At 46.8% G+C, this 19,215-nt stretch overlaps 1 protein-coding gene and 1 long non-coding RNA gene across 3 annotated transcripts in view; one reads left to right on the forward strand and one right to left on the reverse strand.

Annotated features, from left to right (window-relative positions):
* Positions 1-141: 141 nt before the first annotated feature.
* The window catches only part of LOC133262436 (uncharacterized), a 163,268-nt gene continuing 144,194 nt past the window's right edge, over positions 142-19,215 (reverse strand). For both annotated transcript variants that reach the window (XR_009741312.1, XR_009741310.1), the window contains exon 4: positions 142-900. This is a non-coding gene — a long non-coding RNA (uncharacterized LOC133262436). The remainder of the gene's footprint in view (positions 901-19,215) is intronic.
* On the forward strand, positions 5,010-7,390 carry CEBPB (CCAAT enhancer binding protein beta). Its single transcript, XM_061441624.1, has one exon. The coding sequence runs from the start codon at positions 5,295-5,297 to the stop codon at positions 6,282-6,284; it is 990 nt and encodes a 329-aa protein (XP_061297608.1). The 5' UTR covers positions 5,010-5,294; the 3' UTR covers positions 6,285-7,390.

Raw genomic sequence — 19,215 nt, forward strand, 5'->3', positions numbered from 1 at the left:
GACCAGCCCAGGGGCTGCTTTTAGGTGCCAGGACTCACACTAACAAGTCCTAACTGATGCCTGGCAGCTCCACTTTCCCCATGGTGCTCGACACAAGATTGAGAGCAGAGGGAAAAGAAAGTATTTGTACAGTCAAGGGCATGGACCTTAATGCTTTTAATGAAGAAAAGTCTTGTTTCTTAAGCCCGCTCTCCCATCATTCTCTCTAAGTCCTCCCTTGGTTTATGTCACCCCAGCAGCACACCATGGAGTCCCAGTTACCCAGCCTACATCCTCAGCGCCTCTGAACAGCTCTCCTCTTTTAGAAACTGCCTAGATGATTTCCCAAGCTCTGTACTAGGAAATTCTGACACTTGGCAGGGTCTCCTGGAGGGACAGGATTCCTGTTCCCTTGGTGGATCTTTTGAAAGCTTGCATGTATTAGAAAAAAAGCATTAATACATGATCATAATAAATCCATCAAAGAAAGAGGCCACAATTACCCAGGAAATGTCAGACAGCTACGGAAAACTTCTGGAAAGCTGGTGGACAGCAGCTTCTTTGGCAATTTTTTTTTTTTTTTTTTTTGAATACAAGGGAACAGGCTACTCATAAACCACAAAGTCACCTCTTACAGTCCCTGCTTGGAAAGACAGCCCATGTCTTGCCAGCCAAATGGCTTCAGCGCAACTCTCTGCAACACAGGACTGGAGACTGCAGCTTCTGCTTTGCCACTGTCCCATTCCGGGGGTGTTGGTGCGCACTCTGGCCCTCCCTCCTTCTCTGTCTCTTGCAGAGCCACAGAGTGGACGCTCTGACCTCCCATCTGCTCTGGAAAATTTTCTGTTGGGTCGGGGAAGGTATTTTGCTCATGTTGTCTGCAGGCAGCGGTGCCAATCTCCAGGTGTCGTCCCTGCAGCACTGTGGGGCAAAGAGCAACGTGTAGATAAAGTGGGATTGAGCAACGCAGCGCTGCAAATGCTAGGTCAGAGGTGAGCAAAAAATCAGCAGAAGACCAACAAATACCCGAGCATCACCGTGTTACATGGAAACAAGGGGAGAGGGAGCACTTAGGGAGGACGAGGACTCTGGTCTCTAACAAAAGAAGTGAAGGAGGCCAGGAGACAGAGCCTGCAAGTGCCTGGGGAGCTCCCTGCCACTGGAGACTGCGAGGCAGGGTATCGCTGCTGCGGTTTCAGAAGAGAGGAACGCATGTGGCAATCATTTTTTATGTTAAAATGAGGCAAAGTCTTGAGGCTGGTCTCAGGGCTGGGGGAGGCGGAAGGAGAGCCAACCTCTCTCCGAGTTGAGACATTGCCCCTGCCTGACATTTCATAAGTGCTGCTTTTTTACAGCACAGAACAGCAAGTGGAAAGCAAGAGACTGAAATCTGGCCTCTGCCAGGTACAACTTAAGAGTTGTCGTTGGCATAAGGTGTGCGGCTGTATAAAGAGGTACCTGGGGGTAGGAAGAGGAGCAAACACAGCTCACAACATGCTCAGAAATACATTTCAATTTTACTTCTCTGTTTTGCAGCCCCTATTGCAACATCGCTCCACTTAAGCCAGTCTTTCACGCAAGGTCCCCTCCTACCCCCCCGAGACCTTCCCACACCACCTCTGTGCTCTCTCCCAGCCTGCCTGTTTGCATGGATACCGCTCTGCTCTGGAACCCCTCACATTCTCCTCTTCAGCCCATTTCCAACACGCTACCTACAGCACCTTGTTCACTGATGCAACTCTCAACTTCTGGCACAAGTCTCTTTCCTCTTTGTCCCTCTTCTGCCCATCCTTGTTGTTTTGCTCTGCAGGGCAGGGTGAGAGGCTGTGCTCACACACGGTTTAGCATGCTATAGCTCTGATCTTACTGATCTGTTAAGAGCTACTGCAAGGGAAATAATACTTGAGACAGGTCTGCAGCAAGAAACATCAGAAATTACAGACAGCCCAGAGTATGGTCCTCAGCCCACAGACCTTATAAACACTTCAGTGTTTGAGCCATCACCATTAAACCAACAGCGTCTCCCCAGAGCTGGTGTCCTTCCAGGGACAGCTGCTGTAGACCTGGAGCGCATGAACTGGAAAGCTTGCAAAAAATCCTGGAAAAGAAGACCATTTCCAGGAAGAAAATGCCTTTGCAATGCTTTATCGTAGGTCTGAGCCCGGAGCTGGAAAGTTGTGGCTTTTACAGGACAAAAGAAAAACTGAAGAGCAGAATTTAATTCATGAGAGAAATGAGCACTGAGATTCTCCCCTCCACCTTTTCTGGTACCTTTCTGTTACCATCCCAGTGTCTACCTTGTTTCACGCATGAATGTAGAGGGATCTGGATTCTATTGCATCAGATTTCTTTTTGCTCAAATATGCTTTATGTTCTTACTAAGTGCTTCGTGAGTTATGCTGTCTCCTTCCTCAGCTGACTAGTTCTGAAGAAAAGAAAGCATGGAATCACTAGGAAGAAGGTGCTTTCACAGAAGGGCTGCCTTCCTGTTCAAAATTACTCTGTTGGGAGACAGAGCAAACCTGCTGCCCTTGGGTTTTTCACAGCAGTGCCTGGATCCCTTCACCAGGAATCTCTGTATCTATTCTCCTATCTAAAGCATCTCTCTGAAGAGTTTTCCAGGACGACTACTAGCAGCCTCTGCACATGTGGCCAGGCCAAGGGACAGAGCTCAGTGTGCCCAGTGTCCCCTCAACCCTCAGTGTGCCCAGTGTCCCCTCAACCCTCACGGTGCGAGCCTCTCTCTGCACCTGTTCCCATTCCAAAAACCCCATTTCTGGCCATGCATTTGTTATGACAAGTGCAGAAACAATTTATGAGAGACCAGAGTTAGCTCAGAACCTGCTTGTTGAATGCCAGGGTTTTGGATAAGTGGTTAGAGCTGCCGACAAGGTTCCCATGAGAAGCTGAGAACGGACGTTGGCTCCATGAGAGTGGATGCTGGGGTTTGAGGTGAGCTGGAGGAAGTTTAAAGAGATCCAGGTACAGCAGGGAGGTGAGGGGGGAGAAGGCAAGGAGGGGACAAGCTGGGCATCCAACCTCAATTACCACCCTGGCTGACGTGTGATCTCGGTGACTACAGGATTACTCAGCACTGGCCTGGAAGCGAGGTGTGGGCCACACCATCCCTGATATAATCTGTTTCACATGACAGTTGCACAGACATTGTATTTTGCTAGGGAAGATCAGCCCAGGCAGCAGTACAACTGCTGCAGAGCAGGGGAGGATAGGGCAGAAGCTTGAAGAGGGCAAAGTGAGATCTCCAAAAATGTCTTGAAAAACTGCCCAGGAAAGTCACCAACCACTCTGAGTGCTCGACTTTACCCAGCAGCAGCGGTGGGCTGGAGACCTGTCAGGGTAATGCTGAGAAAGGCATCACTACAGCAGGAGACCTCCTGCTCTGGGTCCCTGAGATGCCTGGGAGGTAGGAAGCACATGAGGCCAACTTTCAAGAGCTCGGTTACAAGGGCCAGTTGGGGCAGCGGCTGGAGGTAACTGCCAGATCAGAATGCAGGATAAAGGCGCAGAACGAGGGAGTAAACAGCCAGAAGAACAAGCCCTGGCTCACTGCGACTTGCCAGTATTTGCACCCAATACAGATGTTTGTATTTATGAAGGTATGGGCTCCAACTCCAGCCTCCAGACCCAGCGCTCTGGCCAGGCCCAGCTCCAATTTAATCTCTGGTGCATTCACCAAAGATTAACTTGGTAGATAAAGATGGAACTAGAACTATTTGAAGCCTGAAAACCTGTTAGGGTACTTCTGCTATGGAAAGAAAAGAAATCCTTTTAAAATGTGGAAAGAAAAAGCAAATTAAAAACTAAAGTGAGAAAAAGTCCGATGATCACTGCCTGATTCTTGAATTCTTCCTCTTTTCAAAGTTCTGAGGTTTGGACATTATGAACAGTTGACTGTTTGAATCGTATAATGCAATACCTGTTCCTCTGGCTTAACGTTACAATATTTCCCACACCGCAGGATTGCTTCACATTATTCTAAGAGGCAATGTCATTTTCCCTGCAGTGCTGGGTCTTCTTTACTGAGGCGAAGGACACTCCTACTTCCTTTAATTATATGTTTTGTTTTAAATTAATGTCCTTTATTCTGGGGATGAATCACCAGCTTGTAGACAGGTAAATGTGGGAGTAAGAGAGTGAAAATATAAGTTTGATTCCCAAGGTGGGTGTCTTTAATTAAAACGGACATCAAGATTCAGTCTTCCTTCCCAAACTTAACCCGCGATTCTAAAAACATTTGGATTCCATGTTTCTATGCACGTACCTCACTTCCCTTCTGAACCGTGTGGGATACAGTCAGTCCCCTTTGATTCCCTGTCGCTTGTGTACCCTCCTGACAGTTGCACCATATCACACAAAGCAAATATGGCAAGGCAAACTATAAAGCCACCATCCCTGAACAAAGAGATGGCAAGGGGAGCTCTGCACTGGCTCGACTCTCGCTGCTGGCATGCAGGGGGCCTGCAGCAGCCCCGTGCCCTGCTCCGACCCCTCTTTGCTCCTCTCTGTGCCCATTCAGATGGATGGTGCTCACTGCCCTGGGACTGACTCAAGCAAGCACGGGACGGAGAATAACGGGAGCTGTCTGTTTGTAGCCTTTCCCCTGCCTCACCTAAAGGGCTGCGGAAAATCTCTCTTTCCCTCTATTTCCCAAGGGAACAGGGGCGCAGCTGGGACCGGCACCCCCCGCCTCGGCAGCGCCGCCAGCCCCCAGCCCGCTCCCGGCAGCGAAGGACGGAGCCCCGCGGGCACGGAGCCGGCGGCACCGTCCCGACCCACGTGTGTGCGTGTCCCCCGGACCCCAGCTCCCGCCGCCCCTGCGGGGCCCGGCCCCCCGCTCCCCCGCTCAGTCCCGTCCGCAGCGCGGCCGCTCGGCGGGCACCGCACTGGAACACCCGCCCCGGGAGCCTCCTCCGGGGCAGCGGCGGCAGTTACCGAGCGTGGCAGGCTGCCAGGCGGTGACGCGCCTGTTGCTATGGGATACACCCCCCCTATAAATAACCGGGGAAAGGAACTTTCCTAAGTCAGAGACTTTAGGACACGGGACCCAGAACCAGATGGTCCGGACGAGACGCTCCAGCTCCCGCCGCAGCTCCCGGAGCGGTGAAGCCCCGCCGAGCCGCAGGACCTGACCCAGCCTCGGTGGGCAGCGCAGCCGGGGGCCGTGCCCCGCACCGGAGGCTGAGGCCGGGCCCGGAGCCCCCCCATACAGCCCCAACCCCGACGGCGGCAGCCTGACCCTCTGCCGGGGGGGCCTCCCGCGTCCTGTCCTCCTCCCCGCATCCCCCTTTGCTTTCATGCAACGCCTGGTGGCCTGGGACGCAGCATGCCTCCCCATCCAGCCTCCCGCCTTTAAATCCATGGAAGTGGCTAATTTCTATTACGAGGCGGACTGTCTGGCTGCGCTCAACAAGCTGCACCCGCGGGCGGCCGGGGGCCGCTCCATGACCGAGCTCACCGTAGGGGACCACGAGAGAGCCATCGACTTCAGCCCCTACCTGGACCCCCTGGCATCGCAGCCGCCGGCGCAGCCGCCTTCCGCCGCCGCAGCAGCAGGGGGCAACTTTGAGCCTCCCTGCAGCAGCGGCGCCGGCCAAGATTTCCTTTCCGATCTCTTCGCCGAGGACTGTAAAGGCAGCGGCGGGAGCAAGAAGCCCGACTACACCTACATCAGCCTCTCCCGGCACAGCCACCCCTGCGCCAGCCAGAGCCACAAACCGGGGGGGCTGCCGGGCTGCTTCCCGCCCCAGATCGTGGAGACCAAGGTGGAGCCGGTCTTCGAGACACTGGACTCTTGCAAAGGGCCCCGTAAGGAAGAAGGGGGAGCCGGGCCGGGACCGGGGGGCATGTCCTCACCCTACGGCAGCACCGTGCGCTCCTACCTGGGTTACCAGTCGGTGCCGAGCGGCAGCAGCGGGAACCTGTCCACCTCGTCCTCCTCCAGCCCCCCCGGCACCCCAAATCCCTCCGAGTCCTCCAAGTCCGCAGCCGCCGCCGCCGGGGGCTACTCCGGCCCCGCGGCGGGCAAGAACAAGCCCAAGAAGTGCGTGGACAAGCACAGCGACGAGTACAAGCTCCGCCGGGAGAGGAACAACATCGCGGTGCGCAAGAGCCGCGACAAAGCGAAAATGCGCAACCTGGAGACGCAGCACAAAGTCTTGGAACTGACGGCCGAGAACGAGCGGCTGCAGAAGAAGGTGGAGCAGCTCTCCCGGGAGCTCAGCACCCTCAGGAACTTGTTCAAACAGCTGCCCGAGCCCCTGCTCGCCTCCTCGCCTCGCTGCTGACCCCCGGCCGGGCCGCGGGGCTAGCGGAGCCGCCGGCTCCTCGCCCCGCTCCGCTGCGCTCCGCCGGGCTGGGGGCGAGCCCGGGGGCCGGTGGGCTGGTTTTTAATGGTTTTTATGTTGGTTTGTTCTTGTGTTTTTTCTGTCTTTATTTACGTGTGGGCAGAAGGCTCCGCCGCCGCGCGGGGATCTCCCGGGGGCTGTCAGCGGGGCGGCGCGGAGGAGAGGGGCCCCGGTCCAGGGGTCCCGGTGCCCCGGTCCAGGACGGGCTCTGCAGGCTGCTGGGCGCTGAGGTTATTTAAAAGAGCGAGAGGGGAGCAAGGGCAAAGTGATGCAATCCTTTAAGCATGGCTGGGAATGCTGTGTACATGATGCAATCTCGTGTAACTGTCAGTCATGAATTGAGTAATCTGTTAAAGATGTTCCTACAGGTTTTTTTTTTATTATAAAGAATAATCTATTTCTATAAGAAAATACATATGTATATTTTGGGATCTATGCATTCTTGCTACATTTGAAGCATTAATGAACAATTTTAATAAACTTTATGACTAGGTTAAAGAAAGTAGCTTGTTTTATTTTGAAGGCACGTTTAAAATGAGATTAAGCGCAGGGTTGAAATTCTAGCTGAATTTGGCTCAATGCTGGGATCTGGGATCAGGATTTTTGTTGCTCTTTTGGCTTTCTCTGTGACTCAGAGAAAGGAAAAAATAAACCAAACCAAAACCAAAAAGCAAAACCCCCAGAGAAACCCAGCAAAGAGCAGAGCTGAAGCTTTAGCCAGTTCTTGTTGCCTCATTTTATGTCCTCTAATCACTTGCTTGAGCTGCCGCTTGGGTGTTGTTTGGGGAGGAGGTGTTTGTGTCGAGTTTTTTGCACTTCTTGCTGTTCTGAACGTGTAGAGCAAGATGTGCTATCCAAACCATGACCAATCTTTGGCAAAGTAACACCAAGCCTGAAGTGGGAGGGAGGAAGAAAAAGTCAGGGAGGAAGCTTGAAATGAGGGTTTGTTTATGTTGTGTGTGTTTTTTCTTCACCGAGTTTCTATTCTCTATGATTCAGCTTTTCTTATGTTTGTAGTTCACAGGAATAAACATGAGAAAGTAGCATTTCTGTTGGATGTCGGTAATTTCGGGCATTGCTCAGGAAACTCTCATGAAATCCGGCCAGGTGAGAGGCTTATGAACAACTCCCTCATCTTTCCTCTTGAGATGTCTTTCTAAACCCTGCAGAGAGAGCTTCTCTGACGAGAGCTGTTTGTTTCTGTGTGCATGTGTGTTTGCTGGGGGCAAGTGACAGATAAGGGTGGGGTGGCAGAGAAGGAGGTTTGTCGGAGGCCATCGCTTTGGTTTAGGGAGAACTAAGGAACACGCCAGACTTGCCAGGGCTCCCAGGCTGCGTTATTTCCCCTGTAAGAAGTTAACAGTCTCAAGCTGGTTACATGGAGGGAGCTGAGCAAATGATCAGGTCTTACTCAGCATTTTCCATTTTCCTGTTAGGCCAAATTTAAGCATTAAGTTTTTAGATCCAGATTCCCTGTGCCCCAGAAAAGAAAGTGCTTCGTGGCCTGTGCCCTGTTTGACAGCTGAACACAGAAGGATTTTTTAGTATAAAGGCTGTGGACTTGAATTCGCCCCTATGCATTCCAATCCAAACAGCAGTGGTTTGCAGAGGAACAAATCATCAATTTGTTGCTTATTTTTAGTGTTTCTTTAAGCAAAGCAGGTTTTCTGCTGAAAAAACTGTTCTGCTTTTTTTGACACTTAAGATCCTGGCTTCCTGCGGGGAAATGCTTCAGAGAGCTCTCACTGAAATTTGTTACGCATTCCCTGCCTCCCCCAGTGCCTCTGCAGCTCCTGCAAGGAGCGTGCAGTAGTGAGCACTAAGAGCCGTGCAGTAGTGAGCAGTGAGTGTTACTCCTCAAGCAGATTTCCTCTGTTTGCTTTTTAACTTGTACGGTGCAGTTCAGTTGTTTTTATGAGACCCTAAGAATAGATTTTCTTGGGTGAGCTAGCTCCTGTACCAGCATGACTCAAGTTCTTGCAGGCAAGATAGACGTTAGATCTTGTCTTGACTGTCCCTCGTGACGATGATTACTCCAGCCTCCTGTGGCTGTTTATTCTACTATTCTTCCAGTTACGAAACTTATCCACATCGTTAGATTCTATTTTCTTGTTGTGCTGTAGGCCATGTAATGTTACCCAAACTTACAAGCAGCGCTCCCAGTCAGAGTCGAGTGCTGCTGAGGGTGGAATTGCAGGACTGAAGCTGACCTCAGGCATATTTCTTTCTTTCTGTCTAAATGACAAAGTTTCCAACAAAAGTTCAGTTCATGGGGGCTGGAAGGCAGGGGAGATTGAGAGATAAGATGTACCGAAGGTATTTATATTTGTTTAAATAATACTCCAGTTTTGGAGATAGAGCTCTACCAGGCATGAATGAGCTAATCCTCATCCTTAAACTTTGCCTGCCACAGTTCAGGGGAGACAGGGTGGTGTTGCTGCAATGTAAAGAATGATGTTTGAATTTCTGCTGTATTCCAATGTATCTTTTAAGTAGGATTATAGATTCCTTAGTCAGGAGAAACTTGTGCAGCAGTGAGCTTTTGTCCAAAAGATGCCGTTGCAGGCAGGAAAGTTAAGGACAGAAATGCACCAATTTTACACTGGTGTCGGAATCTGTGAAAGTCAGAAAGAAAATTCCCAAATCCTTCATTCTTAGTCTTGTACTACCCACATCACTTATATTTTAGGAGCCGTGTAGCACTATTAAATGCATGGAGGTCATGAAATACCCTGCTTTATAAACAAGCATATGGAAAAGCCTCTGTAACTAAAATGTTTCCTAGATAAGAAATAGTCTGGAAAAAAGCAGTTTGGAAATGAATCTGAGAAAACTACAAGCACTAAAGCAGACACAAGATTCCAAATACCTTTTCTAATCACAGCAGGGGAATTGGAAAATCCCTGTCCAAGCAGTAGCTCAGCTCCAAATATTGATATAGTTTCCCATTACAAATAAGATTCTGTTGACTGAAAGCAGTACTTGGTATGTCTCAGTTGTCTTCTGACAGGGTCTCTTGAGCTTCTTTTCCTAAAGCAACTCCGTACAGCTTGTGGTAGGACTCTGCAGTCTATCTGGAATTTTATGGAACTTTATAAACAGCATTTTGTTTGGGCTTTTATTTTTTAACCTTCAAATTATTTATTACATTGACTGATTCATATAGGGCTTTCTCCTCACTTCTAAAATAACAGTGTGTCTTCCTATGTAGAAAGAAGTCTGTAAGGTCAAATCCCTGGCACGGACATGCCCTTTTCAAAGCACCTAGCTCTGTTTTGCTAGGTGTTTGAATTCAGTTGTGCTTAGTTCTGCAAAAGGAATCATATGTATAATTTTAAAGCAAAATATTTAAAAATACAATTATAATTTTGTTAGCAGTTCTTCTATCTATGAATACAACTTATTACTCTCTATTTATCTGCCCAAAGCATGTATAACCCTGTGCAGCTGTGACGCTTTGCTGTTTCTTTCACACTTTTCCCACTGCCTTCCATCAGGGACTCTTGGAAGATGCAGAGGTATTGGCACTTCTTGCTATATGAATCATTTCTCCTCTGTCACATAAAATCACTCAAATTGCACACATGCACCAAAGGGTTACTGGGAGGGAGGCTTGATCACATTTGGTAACAGTATGGGTTTATTCTGCAATAGCCTTCCGATACTGAAATTACAGCCTGAAAAAAGCTTTGTGCACAATGTTTACCATTTCCTTGCTAGAACAATTGTCATTGATGTGGATGTGTATGAAATTATGAAATTACTCTCATACTAGCTAGTTTTCCAGCAATGTTTCATTAGCTGTGACCAGAATAAAAGTCAATGCAAGTCAATATCTGCTTTAATAAAGAGAAAAACATGTATATGAGGCCAAATTACACATCTGCTTTTGTTATTTATAGTGATATCGCTTAAGATGCAATTAAGCATTGTCTTGTATTTTCCTGTCATTCATACCGACACAAAGTGAGTCTAAAGCAGCACCAAACTGGAATGCCAGGGTTCTGCGTTCAGTTTGTACTGGACAAAGATGACTTTATGGTGGATGGGAGGTAATGACAAATGTGGTTGTAACTTTTTGCTACTGATTGCTAATTCCAAAGAAAGTCTTTATTACTCTCCTGAGTGTTAGCCTCTTTTATGTTTAAGTCTGCACAACTGTTTAACAGTCAGAATTTTAGGGCAAACCTCATATATGATTGTGAAGTGTGAAGAAAAATGTAAACCTATGCATATACGTTGAAAGGTTCCTACTACATTAATCAGGAAATCCAAGCAAAACTAGGAATATCATTGACTTCTCCCAAAGAAACAATTCTGTTCACATTCCGAACACTTTTTTAAAATCAATCAATAAAGTAAAACTAAACCTGTGTGGCCAAAACTGTACATGGAATATGTGAGGGAATTGGTTCTCCTTTGAGAGATACTCACTGAACAGAGAAGTGAAATCATTAAACAAATGAAGCTCCATTCAACTCTTTGCTGGGACCCAAACACCAAAACATGGTCTGAGAGTTTGATCTTGGCAACACTAAGCTAAACTTTGGTAGAAACTCTACGCTTGGATAATAACCTGAGGTTTTCTGAGGTTCCCGATGCTTTCATATCTACCGAGGCTGTTTTGCCCCACTCTGAGCAGATGAGCAGCACAATCTATGGTGAGTATGTAAACACCTCAAAAGATTAGATACAGCCTCGGACTAACATCAGGATCATGTGAAATTTATGGTGCGGTGTTAGCCTGATGCAAAACTACCTGAAACTCCCAGAGTTTCTCCTTGAAATGATCCTGGGAACAGCCACGTGGTGTCTGGATCATCACCCCTGGGGCTGGAATCCTTGGGAGTTCCTAACTTCGGGGTAGCTGTAATTCTCATATGCTCAGTTTGATCTATTGGAAATTCAATTGGAAAAGAAAATGCTTTCTGTGATTACTTCCTCACCTGCTGAATTGTTCCAATGCTTTAAATTAGGGACTGTAGTGATAGGACAAGGGGTAACAGGTTCAAACTTCAATGGGGGAAGTTTAGATTGGATATAAGGAGGAAGTTCTTTACTGTAAGGGTGGTGAGGCACTGGAATGGGTTGCCCAAGGAAGCTGTGAATGCTCCGTCCCTGGCGGTGTTCAAGGCCAGGTTGGACAGAGCCTTGAGTGACATGGTTTAGTGTGAGGTGTCCCTGTCCATGGCAGGGGGGTTGGAACTGGATGATCTTAAGGTCCTTTCCAACCCTAACTATTCTATGATTCTATGATTTTAAATAAAAGGCTTTCTTCCCCTCCTGGAAATGGTGGTGGTTAGATCTGACTGGATGTGAAAAACAATAGGGCTGGGATTCAAAATGAGGATGAAAGGGTTAATAGTTGCTGAAGTGAACTGGGTTGCATTTACAATAGGGACATATTTAGTTCCGAACCTTCCAATTGGACTGGTTGCCACAATTTCACAGAGCAGTGCCAAATTTAACCCTCATTTGTTTTATACTTTTCACAAATTTATGTATTTACTATTAAAGCTATTCATATACTAAATAATAATGAATTCCAATAATATTTGCTAGTTAATTAAAAGCTAAGGAAGACTTTGATCTCCATCCAGTTTTCACCTTGCCCCATCCTATTTGCTCTTGCCTCTGGGATTCCCATATCACACATTATACAGCTATCAAAGCACTCTCAGAGTTCAGGCTATTTAAATCAGAGGGTTAAGTTAGGTCTCATAATTTTATACTATATCTGCAGAATAAGTCCTCTAAGAAGTGCTGGCTTGCTCAGCAGACCTGGTTGAATTCAGACACCTCTGTATTCATGGCAGTCAAAGAACTGTGTTTTTGATAGAGGCGATGGGATGCTGTGCTCCCTATCCCCACACAAACAAACGCAACAGCTTGTTTTCTATAAATACCTCGGGTTTGCTCGTATATTGCAACAGCAGTTCATTAAGCCTGTGGTAAGTAGCTCATTGATGTTGTCTAGAAATTACAGGAATAGGAATCTCAGCCTCTGTCAAACAATGGAAAAATGCCTCTAACGCTTTGTCTGGTGCATTCCCCTCCTCCCTCAGCTCACCTGGGAGCCGCATCCACACAAGTTTCACGGATATATTTTCTCCAAGCGAGCAGAGGAGCTTTGGGTTTAGAAATGAATGTCATGGTGACACGATGGGAAAATATTTCTGTGCAACATGATGAAACAATTACTTGGCTGAAGTAATTCAGGAAGAGAATCACAAGAACAAGAGAAAGTGCCTGGAGCCGGTTTGAGAAGCAGAAGAAGAGCGGTGGTGGCTCCCTAGCAGACACATTGTTTTGCTGATTTCCCCAGCCTTTGCCATCGAGACAATAACTCGGGGGTGGATGTCTCTGACAGTGATTTGCTGCGCTTCTCTGAGCCCAGGTGTCTTACTTGAAACAGTAAACCACAGATTCTATCATTTTCTGAAACACAAAAGGCCAGAAAACGAACCTGGAGTTGTAATTTATTAAGATACATAAGCATGTGCAACATCGAAATGTACAAGGCGCAGAGTAAAATCTGTGAGATAAACTTGGCACAACAAGATAGCAGAATTACAGAAAAAGGAGTTATTATCAAGGAGTTGGGTTGCTTGAAGGAATGAAAGCTGGACCAAAGCCACTTACTTAATGCCTAATCTCAGCACACAGAGCTTTCTGCCAGCTCTGTGAAGACAGACAACTTCCGAGCAGGCCTGCTTTCTTGCTGTTGAGTTATTGATGGTCACTCACGGTGGCAGAAAATATTTTTGTGTTTAGAATTAAGAAGAGTGGGTTGAGGCCCCAAATCTGAAGGAGAAGAAGAGAAAGCAGAAGTCCTTTATGTGTGACTTGAGCTACCGCGAGCACAGGGTGGGTCCTTAACTGTTTTCAAGGCAAATTACACAGCTGAAGAGTCAATGAGTGCTGAACACTGACAGAAATTAAGGGGCAAGGAATAAATACGGAGCTCTGAAACGAAAGATACAGTTTCTGGTCCTGACTTTTTCACCAGTTTATCATGTTAGATTATCAGTTAGCCCCTAAATGTTATAGAGGCTGCATGCACACCTGCACATCTCTAGTTACAAGTGCAGTCACCATAGCTGCAGGTATATTTGCCTGTTATATATTTAGATCCTGATCTTACATATGTGCTTCACTTTATACACGTAGCTGTAGTGATTTCAGTGGAACTATTATTACTTGCATGAGTAATGATAAATGCATAGATCTGTATTTACATGGATGGATTTACATGGATCTGTATATACATGGATCTGAGATCACACTGTCCCTGGGAAAATTTTTCCTTACTCAGTTAAATAGCACATGCCCCAGCAAATTCTGAGCACTAGTGTTCTGGGGGCTTTCAAATTCAAGAGAGCCACTCATGTACAGGGCATGATTTGTCTGTCTCTTCTGTACAAAAGGAGATGACAGTGGCTTCAGCATTTTTGTACTTCCCAGAAGAAAAACTGACCCCAACAATAAAACATCTGACAGCCGGGGTGCAGACTGTGTTCTAACAGCTATTGCCAGATTCCAGTTCCACAAAGTACTTGAGTGCATCACAGAGTCATAGACTGGTTTGGATTGGAAGAGACCTTAAAGCTCCTCCAGATCCAACCCCTGTCACAGGCAGGGACACCTTCCTCTAGAGCAGGTTACTCGAAGCCCCCTCCAACCTGGCCTTGAACACTGCCAGGGATGGGGCAGCCACAGCTTCTCTGGGCACCCTGTGCCAGCACCTCAGCACCCTCACAGGGAAGAGCTTCTGCCTAATATCTAATCTAAATCTCCCCTCTGTCAGTATGTTTCATATACCCTCTTTCAGGGTATGTTCTACCAGAGCAGAAGCAAAACAATGCTCGATACGAGCTGTAAGGTTTTGGATGTGCCAAATGCTCTCCTGAAACACATCCTTCTAGAGCTTCAGGTATAGCTGATTGGCCCCTGGATTATACTGCTGTGATACAGCTGTAGCATGGGCGGAAGCCCTGGGAAGGAAACCATGATAGAAAAGGCAGGTGTCCAGAAAGATGATGAATGAGATGGACTCAACCAGGCCCAAAGGAATCCTGATTTCTTCTTACTGTGCTGAAGGAGCCCATCCAGCTTGCATGTTGGCCAGGTCTGGCAAGCCAACATTTCAGAACACGGTGTTAGTACCTGGCTGTTGATCAAAGGATTCTTAAGCAACAACCCATTCCACATCAGCAAGATGCCAAGAACCATGGACTTCTATGGGCTGGAAGACAACTGATAAAGCAGGTGCTGAGAAAAGCAATGATGCCTGCATTGGGCAATCTAAGAGCTACTAATGGCTACTGGAAAATGTTATTTTTACTTTAGTTCTGCAATTGCTTAAGCCTGGCTCGCTGGAGGCTCACAGGGACACAGCGTTTGCACGGGGCTTGCCTTTCTTCTTTCTGCACAGCATTTTGTTTAGATGTCAGGGGAAAACCATGACTCCTTGGTAGTTCTTCCTCTGCCAATAACAAATACGGGTCAACTGCACCTTTCTCCAGAATTGTCTCCTGTGGATTTTGGCTTGTGAGGGATGGGACACTCAGAACAGGTGTGAATGATGCAACTGAACCTCTTGTGATACAGTCCCATGCGTGGTTGTAGGAGATTCAGTCATGAGCTGGGCTGACAGATTAGAAAGGGATTTGCATGAAGGACAAGAAGGCAGATCTCCATGTGCTGAAGAGGCCTGAAAAGAAGGAAGTGATACCAAACAGCACACAGTTCTGGGAAGGCTATTGCAGGCCGTGGCAGTGTTGGGAACCGTTTCCAACAGACAGACAATGAACTATTTTCCCACTGATTTCATGGTAACGTGAAGTGAAAATTCCACTCCTGTGTTTTTCTGCCAAGTCCTTAAAGGCAAAACTTTAGCAAATGGCTCCTGCTTTTGCATTGATTCACTAACAGGTGCTCTTCTGCACGAGTCCTGCAAGAGCTTTATTACCAGAGGTACACTGACTATTAAGCAGCCATAAGCTTAACCTGGTATTTACTGTAGGACTGTGCCTTTTTATTGCGCAGAGGGAGGGAACTCCCTTCTCAGCCCTCCAGGTGGTCCCTTCAGGGCAGGGTTGAGGCACATTGGTGAGAAGGGGTGGGGTTGGGTGGGAGAGGCTTTCATTGCTGCCCTACCTGTTCTGGGCATAAATTGAAATGATCAGTCTTTAAACCCTGCCAATTAGGCATGCTTTACTGGCATTAGAGTCAGTTTACTATGATTGGTAAAACTAAAATGTTCCTTTTAAAGTAAAAGAGAGGCAATATCCTGCTGTAACACAAGTAACTCCTGGAAAAGGGGTATCAGGGTGCAGCAGTGCAGTCTGTGGGGTGTCTGCCCTAGCCCAGGCAGGCAGGAGCAGGGCAGCATTCTGCAGTACAGAACAGCTCAGGGACAGCCTCCTCCTAACACGTTTGCATATCCCCTTCCAGCAGCGACTGTCTATCAGGGAGCAGGGCAGCAGGATGCAGGCTGCAGCCCCCTCCCCCCGCAGCATCCTCTCCTCTCCTATTCCACTTCAAGGTAGCATTAGATATGGGAAAAATAAAAGTAGAGATAAAAATCAAAATAGCGATAACCCTTTCCTGGGCTCCGTCTGCCAACAAAGCTCCACTTACTTGGGAGAGCAAAAGGAGATGCTTTTACAAGACTATGAAACTGCTAATCAAGGTAGTGCGTGTGCTCTCAAGTTAGTACTTTCCTAATCTGATCAACAGATCCATGTACTGAAGAGGCACTATGGACCTTTTGGCCCAACACTTCTTGGTTTCTGCAGGCTGAGGCAGATACCATTCTATTTGTCACACACTGGGGGTTATCCTGATTACTATAAAGGCCAGAAATGATGGGGTTGGCTTTCTTCCTCAAAGAAAAGTTATCTTTGCAGCACGTGTTTCTGCCTCTGAAAATAGGGGTATGCTGTGCTGCCATGAAAACCACAAGCTGGCTTCATCCTCATCTGTATTCACAGAAGGAGAAGGTGAGGACCGTCTCCCAACAGCCCTGTATTGCTTTCCTGTGAACCACTTTGTCTCTGCTGGTCAAACATAAGCATTTCTGATATCAGCATTTCAGGCCTTCAAAACAGGCTTTGCTCTGAGAAGGGCTTGTCACTGGCAATTATGCAGGAGGGTTTTTTTTAGGAAATGAAGGGGACAAATGGAAAAATTATTTATCCATGTAAAACTCATTTCATATTGCATAAAGCCCCGCTCTGAGGTGTGCTGGCTTTCATGTGCCTTTCACTCACCTCCTGCATCCACAGCTTGTCAAGATCCATGGGAGTTTATCATCTAATCACTCTTGTGCACAATCCAGGGCAGAAAAGCCCACTTGTTATAAGCTTCTTTACAAATGCACTCCTAGGTTCTTCCCTCCTCCACCTACCACCATGTCTTGAGGAGAAGGGAGGTGAATGTGACCTCCAAACAAACACCTCTCTAAGCTAATTTGTGCTCTTCTCCAGCCTCTAAGATGAAACATTAGCTAGAGATCTCAGGAGGGCTTTGGCCACACTACACAGCTCAGTAAACTGGTGGGACCTGGCATGTGCAGGAGGGTGCTGCACTGGCTGTGTACTAAATATTAAGCCCAGATGGTCGCTTTTCAGCCTCTGCTGCAGACTCTGTCCCACATTAATTAGGTAGAAGGGATGACCTAGTGATTCTGGAGAAAGGAAAGCAAGGTCCTGTATCTGCCATTGCTGCAAACTTGTTGCAGGATCTCGGGCAAGTTACCTCACCTTTCTTTGCTTCAGTTCTTTACCTGCCAATAGATACTTCTGGATGTGTCTCAGGTACTATTTGTTTAAAGAAGTGTGAAATATGGGCTATGAGGCCTTAACAATACCACCTATTAATTATTTACAGTTTATACTAAGAGCTAAAAATAGAAATGAATTCAGCTGGGAAAGTCTTCTGGCAAAAATGACTGGAAGCACAACTGTCCCTCACTCCAAACGCTTTCCAGGCAGTAATGTGACCACATGGAGTTTGGCTCATTATGTATGTAAAATAGGCAGATGCTATTAGAAAGTAATTTTTTTTCACCCAGTGACTACAGAAGCCTGTTCCTCATGATGAAATCCTCTGCAGGGGCCATATTTTTACCATGCCTCATACTTCTCAAGGTATTTGAAATCACGCTCAAGGCTGGATACTGTCTTCCCTTTTCTCTCCTTGAATGAGCTCTGCTTTCACAGAACTGCACTGAGGCCTCAGCATTTCCCTTTTTGAATACACTTCCTTTTCACAGTATATAATTCCTGATGTTGGGGGGCATCACCACAATTTTAAGTATGTAGTAACACCCTGTTCAGAAACAACAGATCATGGTAATAAACCATCGACATAATTAGGAGACTTGTCAAACAACATGGGAAAGGACTGAATGGAGTTCATAAAAGCATTTTCAAGAGGCTGGTGGAAGTGTTTTAAGAAAAAAGAAATTAGCAGTGTTTTGTATTATTAAGTGTTTTGCATAGCAGAACATTAATTAGCACTGGAGAGAACACACTCTTCTGGAATGCCCATGTGCGGCCCATTATATCCCATTTTTCCCTCTGAGTCATCTCTCCTCAGCCACCAATTCCGTGCGAACAGGAGCAGTCACAGTGGGATCAAGTTGAGTGACTTACCTGTGTGAGTAAGCAGCCACAGAGGGAAATTTCCCCTTGAGCAGTGGCCATGGTACCACTGGCAAAACCTGGAGAAATAACTTTTCTGGGCAAAACATAATCCCATTTTTGGATATTGTTATTTTTACTTTCTGATTTTCACTTTAGGAATTCTATTATGCTAAAAATGTGTCTCCATTCAGCTATACACATCAGAAGTCTGTATGTACTCCAGAGTGATGATCTGAGACATCTGGCACTTACACTTGGGGCCTTCCTGCATGGGACAAATCGCCCCCATGAAGAGAACGCACATTTCCAACATCTAAGTGAAACAAATAACAAAATAGCCCCTGGTGTGCTTAAGCCCTAAAACTGAACAAGCAAGTTAGCAAGGCCAAATCCAGCTCTCTCCAAGTCTAGGTGAAAGGTCACCCATGAATCAGGAAGCAAATTATTGAGTTACCAGCATTGCAGCAACAGAATAAACTCTCACCAGCTGCTTGACTGACAGTGGGATATCACCCCCAGCTACTGGCAACTGTCCTTTCATCATTAACCTTCATTAAGGTGGCCATCTCCAAACCAAACAAATGCACAGTTCAGTTGCTAATATAAAAGACATCAATTAGATTTATATAAGAGTGTTGCAAAATATTAAATAATAAAGGTTGCTACCAAACAACAGCAGAGGATTCATCACCCTTGCTCCTCAAACAGGCAAAGCCTGGGTATTCTGGGGAAATTAACACCTTGACTGCTGGTAACGCTCTGCGCATCTGATGTGTGGGAGAAGGGGTACCGCTGGCATCCGTGGTCTGTCTAAATCTGGCAGCAAGGCTAAGGTTGGCACTTAACTGCATGAATCACCAACTACTGAAATTTAAAAGCTTGCATATGCAAATCACTAATTAAAGACATTAGCATAGTCAGTTACCCAAACTGTAATCTTAATCGTATCTCCAAGTGAGGCATGCAATCACACACCCATTTTGCAGATTTGCATTTGTGAGCTTGGTTTCCCGAGAGCTAGGGCCAGAAACTAGTCTAATAACCAATTTTAGCTCGTGTGGTTCCAGGAAGGAAAAAGAAGAGTGAAAGTGTGGAGTGGCTTCCTCCCTGAAAAGTAATAGGGAATTGTACAAAATCAGGAACTGATGTGGACAGCGAATGATAACTGAGAGGCCTTGATGGTGAGCTACGCATCCTGTCCTTTAATCTAATGCCCATCT

This window comes from Pezoporus flaviventris, unplaced genomic scaffold, assembly GCF_033815535.1.
Source record: "Pezoporus flaviventris isolate CSIRO_AGI_PZ_B2104156 unplaced genomic scaffold, CSIRO_AGI_Pfla_v1 ptg000213l, whole genome shotgun sequence".
NCBI lineage: Eukaryota > Metazoa > Chordata > Aves > Psittaciformes > Psittacidae > Pezoporus > Pezoporus flaviventris.